This window comes from Myotis brandtii, unplaced genomic scaffold (genome assembly GCF_000412655.1).
Source record: "Myotis brandtii unplaced genomic scaffold, ASM41265v1 scaffold112, whole genome shotgun sequence".
Lineage (NCBI taxonomy): Eukaryota > Metazoa > Chordata > Mammalia > Chiroptera > Vespertilionidae > Myotis > Myotis brandtii.
Genome location: NW_005353838.1, coordinates 14,782,063 through 14,790,923, shown reverse-complemented (window position 1 = coordinate 14,790,923; position 8,861 = coordinate 14,782,063). Strand labels below are relative to the sequence as shown.

Below are 8,861 nucleotides of genomic sequence, written 5' to 3'. Positions count from 1 at the left end.
CCCAGCGCCTCCTTCACCAGGTCACAGGCAACACCAGGCCCCCTCTGGCTTCTGGGGACACCAGCGGCTCTGCTGGGTGCCCCCTTGTGGGTCTGGCTCCTTCTCCTTCAGGGACCCTGGACTTACATTTATTCTACCTGCCTGTTGACTCAGCAAGGAGAGGAGGCTCACCCCCACCCCCTGCGTGTGCCCTTGGTTACATGTGTAAATGCCAACCCTCAGAGCTGTGGGCATGGAGAAGCAGAAGAAATACTTATTTCCAAAAGGCTCAGGAATGACCATGTCCTCAGTGTACACGTGTATGTGCGTGTGTGTGTACATGTGTGTGTACACATGTGTCTGAGCCAAATCTGGCCCATGGCTTGTTTGTAAATAAAAGTTTATTGCACACGGCCACAGCTCGGTGGCTGCTCTGCACTCCAACAGCCTGGTCGAGTATTTGCAGCACCGACTGTAAGGCCTGCCAAACCTGAAATATTTGCCCTCCGGTCCTTTAATAAAAACTTGGGGATCCCCTGAGCCCCACATGAGCACTGGGCTGGAGACCACCCCATGGCTGGGAGGAGCCTGAGAGGGTGCTGGGGGCGGAGGACGCCAGGCTCTGTTTTCCATTGACTGGTCTCTGAAGGCGCCTCCTCCCTGCCAGGGGTTCAACACCCCGGCTGTCAGGCCCTGACAGAAGGCTAAGCATTGACAAAGGGTCAGGTAACCACCACAAGCGGGCAGCGGGCAGCGGGCGGAGCTGGAGGGGGAGCCCATCCACAGACCTCACCTCTGACACCGCCTGGGCCAGCCGGGAAATGCTCCGCACTCTGACCTCCGCCAGTGTGGCCCTGGGGCCCCGGGTGGCAGGCTGGGTGCGCACCATGGCCTCGCACCAGCTGCTGGTGACCCCCCCAGAGGCTCTGCTCAAGCCCCTGTCGGTGCCCAGCCGGCTCCTGCTGGGGCCCGGCCCCTCCAACCTGGCTCCACGCGTCCTGGCGGCCGGGGGACTGCAGATGATCGGCCACATGCACAAGGAGATGTACCAGGTGGGCTGTGGGGGCGGGTCAGTCCCTGAGCTGCCTCCTCACTGCAGGAGGGCCGGGAGCTGCATCTGACCTGCACCCCTACCACCCTCAGATAATGGATGAGATCAAGCAAGGCATCCAGTACGTGTTCCAGACCAGGAACCGCCTCACGCTGGCCATCAGCGGCTCGGGGCACTCTGCCCTGGAGGCTGCCCTGCTCAACCTCCTGGAGCCTGGGGACTCCTTCCTGGTTGGGGCCAACGGCATTTGGGGACAGCGGGCAGCCGAGATCGGGGAGCGCATAGGTAAGGGATGGGGCAGAGGGTGGGGTGTGGCCCCCACTCCACCCTTTCCCATCCTCCTGCCTCTGGCAGGATGCCTGGCAGCCCCCTCACCCCAGGTACCAACCTTGGCCCCTGCCCACCCCCCTCTGTGGTCACTTTCTGGCCAGTCCAGGTGTCAGGATGCTTGAGGGTCCCATCTCCCTGGTCTCCCAGAGTTGGGGACAGCTGTTTGTGGAGCACCTGGGTGGCACTGCAGGGAATCCTCTGGTCTCAGCGCCCACAGCTCGCCGGGGTCCCCAGGGTCACCTCTGCTCGGCCTTAGGACAGGGTTTCAGAGGCTGAAGTTCCCCCCCTCAAAAGTCTCAGAAACAAACTCTTTCTGTGAAGCCACAAAATATGGAGGAATGGACAGCGTTTCACTCCCAGAGAAAAATATCTTGAGAGACAAAGCTCGGGAGCAGGAGTGAGCCCTGGGTTTAATGATTGATGGCGCATTTGGAAATCCTCCTGCACGGTCAGCTCCACACATGGCCGCACTCCATCGGTTAATAGACAACTCTGACAGCTCACGGGTTCCCAACCCCCCACCTGGTCCCCTTTAGAGCACACACTGGTTGGGCAGAGGCCAGGACCTCAGCACCCACAATCCAGTGGCTCTGACTGCCCGCCCCCAGGCTTGGGCTCTCCCCTGAGCCTTGCATGGTCCTGGGGCCTCCTCATCTCCTATGTACGGCTCTGGGGCTCTCTGTGCACGGGGATGCAAGGCTGGGAGAGAGGGAGCAGGACTAGGGCCTGTGTTCCGGGAGCCCCCCTCCCTCATCCTTTCCTTCCTTCCTTCATGCCTTCCTCTGCTGGGAAGGCACCGTCCACTGGCCTTGCACAAATGCTTGTTTATTTCCCGAGTGAGGAGTGCTGGGGATGCCCAGCCTGGCTGGACTGGGGGAAGGCCGCCTGAGGAAGGGACAGCACAGCTGAGCCAGGCACAGTATTGCCCTGCGCACCCCAAAACCTCAGCTGACTGAGAGCAGCCTCACTGAACACGCCCCACTTTCCTCTCCTGTGCAGCGGCTGGGGCTGGGGTGGCAGGTCCCTGTCCTCATGTGGCCTGCTCAGCACAATGCTGTTCCCAACAGTGGCTCCTGCTCTGTGTGCTGGGGCAGGGGTGGCTCTCTGCTCACTGTGCTCCTGCCCCCAGGAGCCCGCACGCACCCGATGATCAAGGACCCTGGAGGCCACTACACAAAGCAGGAGGTGGAGGAGGTACGACCCTGGGGAAGGGAGGGGGCTGGTCAGCTGGGGGGGCTTGGGGCTGGGAGGCTGGGGCCGATGGCTGCCCAGCACCAGGTGACCCACAGGTGATACCTGGGAGCAGGTGGGAAGCCTGATAGGTAGGGTTCTGCCTGGCAGGGAAACTGAGTCAGGAGCCCAGCCCTGTGGGCAGGACCAGAGGGGATGGAGGCAAGAGCTGGGGAGCAGAACAGGCCCTGACACCCCAGGCCCCGAGCTGGGGACTCAGCTGACCTCACGAAGGTCCCAACAGACGGGTCAGAGGCTGAGGCCACTCTCCCTGGGTCTCTGGGAGGGAAGTCCCTCTCTTCCTGGAACAAACCTCCTCCCAGAGTCGAGATGCCGGCCCCCATGTCAGCTCACGTGCAGATGAGGAGGGTGCGCCAACCAGGGGAGGAAGGGAGTGCTTGGGACGCATCCTGCCCCACCTTCTCCAGGAGAAGTCCTGCTGGGGGCACTAGCTGGCACTGGCTCTGCCCAAAGCTGTCACCTCTGTCTCCTCAGGGCCTGTCCCAGCACAAGCCGGTGCTGCTGTTCCTGACCCACGGGGAGTCCTCCAGCGGCGTCCTACAGCCCCTGGATGGCTACGGGGAGCTCTGCCACAGGTGAGCCTGTCCCCTCAGGTGAGCCTGTCCCCTCAGGTGATCCTTCCCCACAGGTGAGCCTGTCCCCTCAGGTGAGCCTGTCCTCACAGGTGATCCTGTTCCTACAGGTGAGCCTGTCCCCACAGGTGATCCCTCCCCACAGGTGAGCCTGTCCCCTCAGGTGAGCCTGTCCCCACAGGTGTTCCTGTCCCCACAGGTGATCCTGTCCCCACAGGTGATCTTGTCCCCACAGGTGATCCTGTCCCCACAGGTGAGCCTGTCCCCTCAGATGAGCCTGTCCCCACAGGTGAGCCTGTCCCCACAGGTGATCTTGTCCCCACAGGTGAGCCTGTCCCCATAGGTCAGTGGTTCTCAACCTTCTGGCCCTTTAAATACAGTTCCTCATGTTGTGACCCAACCATAAAATTATTTTCGTTGCTACTTCATAACTGTAATGTTGCTACTGTTATCAATCGTAATGTAAATATCTGATATGCAGGATGGTCTTAGGCGACCCCTGTGAAAGGGTCGTTCGAATGCCAAAGGGGTCGCGACCCACAGGTTGAGAACTGCTGCCATAGGTGATCCTTCCCCACAGATGAGCCTGTCCCCATAGGTGAGCCTGTCCCCACAGGTGAGCCTGTCTCAAGGTCACAGTGCTGCGGGCAGAGCCAAGCCCAGCTCAGACCAGGCCGGGGGGCAGGGGGATGGTAGCAGGTGAAGCTGAACCCCATCCTCCACGGCCCCACCCAGCCTATGTCACATGGTGTGGGATGCAGGCACCTCTCGGGTCCTCCTTGTTCTTCGCTGAGTCTGGGTGGGCTGTTCTGTCTGAGAGCAGGATTAGGTTCCCCATGTCCAGTGCCCCCTGATGCCCACTGTCCTTCAGTCCCCACGGCTGGGAAGGGCTTATGCTGACTCACCTAGCCTGAGTTCCCAGAGCCCCAAGGCAGCTCTGCTCTCCACTCCCCTCCTCTGGCCTCCCCCATCCCTGCAGGGGTGCACAGGGCCTTAGAGGAGCCAGATGGACCGTCCTGTGACCAGCGGTCCTGCTCTGCAGAGTTGACCACAGGCTTGAAGGAGGAGGCTCACAGCCAGGCAGGATCTATGGGGGCAGAGGGGCCGCCGGGCACAGCTCCAGCCCTGACAGCCTGCCCCCGGAGTGCTGTCCAGTGAATCAAGCTCATGAATGTGACCTGGGCCATGATTCCCGAGGGGCACACCTGTCCCTCTGCACCCAGCATGGGACACACCTGTCCCTCTGCACCCAGCATGGGACACTCATTTTGCCTTTTTTTTAAGTTAAATTTATTGAGGTGACATTGGTTAATATGACCATACAGGTTTCAGGTGTGGGTTTCTATGTTGCAAGATCTGTATATTGCACTGTGTGCTCATCCACCCAAAGTTAAATCTTCTCCCCTCACCATATATGAGGACCCCTTCACCCCCAGCCCCTTCCCTCTGGCACCACCACACTGCTGTTTGTGTCCACAATTTTCAGTTGTATATCCCACATGAGTGAAATCGTATGGTTTTTAGCTTTTTCTGCCTGACTTATGTCACTTAGTATGATATTCTCAAGGTCCATCCATGGTGTTGCAAATGGCAGTATTTCATCCCTTCTTATGGCTGAGCAGTATCCCACTGTGCACATGTACCACGTCTTCTCCATCCAGTCCTCTACCGCAGGACACTTGGCTGTTTCCACGTCTTGGCCTTTTTTATAAGAAAACGTGGAGGTGGGAAGAGGCAAAGCTTTGGCGCGGGCTGTTTCTGGACTCTGTCCTCCCTGGGCTCTGACCTTACAGTCAGCAGGCTGCTGGCAGCGGGAGGCCCAGGCTCATGCTGCGCGGTTCCTGGACCCCCCACACATGCTTGGCGCTGAGCCCTCAGAGGCCCCAGCCACCCCAGGACCACAGGCCGCCTGGGCTGGCCTCACGCAGCCCTGTATGGGGATCCCGGGGGCTGGCAGGCAGGGCAGGGAGCTGAAGTCCCTCCTGCTTCACTCTGCTGCCCCTCCCCCAGGTACCAGTGCCTGCTCCTGGTGGACTCTGTGGCATCCCTGGGCGGGGCCCCCATCCACATGGATCAGCAAGGTAAGGGTGTGCCCCCGACACCCCAGCCAGCTAGGCTCCATGAACTGATCAACACCTATTGTGTCTGGGGGGCTACCAGGCGCGGATGTGGGGGCAGGCGGCGGGAGCTTCTCTGGAGTTAATATGGGGGAGGCGCTCAGAACCCCTGCAGGAGGGGTGGGAGGAGGTAGGGGACTGCGATGCCTCTGGGCATGGAGAGCGGTTCTTCAGTTTTCATTGATTACATGCACACTCTCCGATTGGTAGACTTGGGCTTCTTTCCAGTTTTAGGCTCTTAGGGATAAGCTGTGAGAACATTCTCGTTCGGGCCTGAGTGCACATTTGAAGCCATTCCTTTGGCCCCACCGTCAGGGCATCATAAGGTGGGCACAGCTCAGATGTGCTCGGCCCTTTATCCTCGGAGCCCTGATATTCTTTGCTGCTGCCCAGAATTACAAGGCCTCCTCAGGTGATGGCATTGTAGGCTTTTTGTGACAGATTAGAGGTGGGCACAGCTCAGATGTGCTCGGCCCTTTATCCTGGAGCCCTGATATTCTTTGCTGCTGCTCAGAACTATAAGGCCTCCTCAGGTGATGGCATTGTAGGCCTTTTGTGACAGATTAGGGGCCAGTACTCCAAAGTGTGAAAAGAAAACCTCTTTGCCTCCTTTGCACTGTCCCCAGCGCACTCACGCACTCTGACACCAGGGCATGGCTCTCCCCATACCAAGTGGACACTCACTGGGTGTCCCAAGCTCACTGCACCTCAGTGGAGACAGCGTCAGACTCCACAGGGTAGGACTGGTCCTGCAAGGGTGTCCCTCTCACTCCAGACGCCAGTTGCATGATGGGTCCCCAGGTTACCCCAAACTGTCAGACTTGTCCTGGGCTTCAGGGACACCCGAGCTGGTATGGCCCCACCCTGGGTGGGGCATGGCCCCGGGAACACGTGTCCCTCCTCCCCACAGGCATCGACGTCTTGTACTCGGGGTCCCAGAAGGTCCTGAATTCCCCTCCGGGCACTGCACTCATCTCCTTCAGTGACAAGGCCAAGTGAGTGGCCCCTGGGCCCCCAATCCAGGGCTGGATGTGCAGTGAGTCCAGCTGGCCCCCAGGAGGGAGGGAAGGGTGCCTTGAGTTGTGCCCCCAGATACCCCTAGAATGCTCGTCACCTACCCTAGACAGGTGTCCAGCCCTATGCCAGGCCAGGGTGGTCTGGGGGAGGGGATAGGAGACCGACCCCAGCAGATTGTCACCAGGTTAATGTTGGTGCCATTTACCAGAACAGAGACTATTCGGGGTGAGATCAGGAATTCTGTGTGGACAGGAAGTCTGAGATGACCGTGGGAGGGTCGAGGAGGCAGCAGGGTCTGAGTCCAGAGCTCGGGGAGAGGCCCGGTTTGCGAGGCCAATCTGGAGGTGCCCGGCCTGGGGATGAGGTTGCCTATAGGCCCTCAACTATACCCAGCTTCACAGACTACGCCCCAGGAGAGGTGGGGCCCTGGCCTCAGTTTCCTCTTGGTCACTTTGATGTGTTTGGACTCACCAATGCGGCAGTCCCCAGGCGGCAGGGTCACACCCACGTGGCAGAGGTGCAGGCCAAGCCCAAGGGCCAGCAATGGGCCTGCCCCGGGACCCACCTCTGAGGAACAGGAGGGCCTGGGAGATGGTCCCACAGCATCAGCCGGACAGGTGGGCACTCAGGCTGGTTCTTCCTCCCCAGAAATAAGATCTACAGCCGGAAGACGAAGCCCTACTCCTTCTACCTGGATATGAAGTGGCTGGCCAACTTCTGGGGCTGTGACGACAAGCCCAGGATGTGAGGGCAGGGGTGGGATGGGCTGGGTGTGCCTGAGGGGTGTGGGGGGTGACCTCTCACTACCCTCAGCCCTTCATCAGTCTTACTTTGTTTCCAGCTCCCCATCAATGCCCCCACCTACACTCCCCCATTTCTCCCTGGCCTGGGGGCTCAGGGCCAGCTGAATGCCCCCCCCACCCTTTCCCAGATCCCTGTGCCCATAAAAGTGTGGCAGCAGGTACTTCGGACCTGGCCACATCTCCCCGTTTCTGAGCCTCAGTTTACCCATGTCTCAAAAGGAGGTGAACCCAGGGCTCTCTGTGCAGTGGCTTTGGCCATAACCCAAGGCTCCTTATCACACATGGGGACAGGGACCCTGGGAATTGTGCCCTACCCAGGAGGCCTGGTGGGTGCAGTGTGGGTTCCTTGGGGCCACTGGGGCCCAGGGAAGCCAGTTGGGAGGTGGGAGCCAGCATGGGGCCTCTGTACCTGTCATCATCCCACTGAGGTGTGGCCAGTGCCCCTCTGAGCTCTGCTCCTGCAGATCCAGCTGCCCTACCAGCTCTGAGTCCCTGATTCCCACACGGGAAGGGAGCTGGCCCAGTTGACACAGAGCCTGACCCAACTGTGGCTGCCCGGCCCCAGCCCAGTGACGCTGGACCAAGCCCACCCATCCCGTCTTCCAGGTACCATCACACGACCCCTGTCATCAGCTTGTTCAGCCTGAGAGAGAGCCTGGCCCTCATCGCAGAAGAGGTGAGGCAGGAGAGCACCAGCTGGGGGCCAAGGGTGGCCGGGGACAGGACCCAGGGTGGGTAGGTGCTGAGTGACACCTCCGTGAGGGCCCAGCCAGCAGGAGGGGTCTGAGGAGAGGCAAGGTGTGCAGAGGGGAGGGTTGGGGCAGCCGGAGTGAGGCCAGGAGCCAGGTTTGTGAGTGTAAAATTACCCAAGTTCAGCAGCCGGGCACTTTCCTGCAGCCACATCCAGCCCCCAGGCTGGTGTCAGGAGCCAGACAGGGACAGTGCTGGGACGACTGTCCACACAGGCTGGGCTGGCTCTGCAGGGCACAGACAGGACACACAGCTGCAGCTCAGCCCACCTTCACTGCCCTGACCTCCCCACTGGGCCACGCTGGCCCCCAGCCCAGAGGCCAGGAAGAGAGCAGGCTGTGGCGGCCTCTCCTCGAGGCTCAGTGCTGTGCTGGTCGCGCTTGCCCTCCTGTGTCCACTCATAAAGCCACCGCCCCAGGGCTGAGCTGGCATCGAGGAGGCGGAGGTCACCAGCCCCAGACTGGGCCCTGTGTCACAGGGGGTGGCTCTGAGGGTGGGCTGGGTGTGAGGGTGTAGGGCAGGGAGAGGGTGGAGCCACATGGCACTCAGGTTGTGGTCAGTGTGCTGGGAAGACAGGGGGCAGTGTGTGACTGAGAAACCCCCTGCCCTCCCCTGGCCTGCCCCCCACCTGCACAAGGTGCTCTCGACTCACCTCCCCAGGGCTCCAGTGCTGGCTGGGCCCCATCCCCCTCACCAGAGGTAGCCCCTGGCACAGAGCCATAGCCCCAAACCTGGGGGCTCAAGGAGACTCTCAAGGGGCTCAAAGTCCCGGGCAGGCTTGGAGCTCCCCAGTCTGAAGCTGCCCCTGTGGGTGGGAGCCTGCTTTCTCCTCCCCACCCACCTGCCTACTGGTGCCCTCTCCCTGAGCAGGGCCTGGAGAACAGCTGGCGACGGCACCGGGATGTCACCGCTTACCTGCACGGGCGCCTTCAAGGGCTGGGCCTGCAGCTCTTCGTGAAGGATCCCGTAAGGAGGGCAGGGGCCGGGGGGT

The 8,861-nt window shown here is 60.8% G+C and overlaps 1 protein-coding gene across 1 annotated transcript in view; it reads left to right on the top strand.

The window, feature by feature from the left end:
- Positions 1-511: 511 nt before the first annotated feature.
- The window catches only part of AGXT (alanine-glyoxylate aminotransferase), an 11,581-nt gene continuing 3,231 nt past the window's right edge, over positions 512-8,861 (top strand). The window contains exons 1-9 of the mRNA XM_005857700.2: positions 512-1,031; positions 1,123-1,315; positions 2,490-2,554; positions 3,086-3,186; positions 5,194-5,264; positions 6,211-6,295; positions 6,966-7,061; positions 7,727-7,796; positions 8,741-8,836. Of these exons, the coding sequence (XP_005857762.1) occupies positions 801-1,031; positions 1,123-1,315; positions 2,490-2,554; positions 3,086-3,186; positions 5,194-5,264; positions 6,211-6,295; positions 6,966-7,061; positions 7,727-7,796; positions 8,741-8,836 (1,008 nt within the window). The 5' untranslated portion in view covers positions 512-800. The remainder of the gene's footprint in view (positions 1,032-1,122; positions 1,316-2,489; positions 2,555-3,085; positions 3,187-5,193; positions 5,265-6,210; positions 6,296-6,965; positions 7,062-7,726; positions 7,797-8,740; positions 8,837-8,861) is intronic.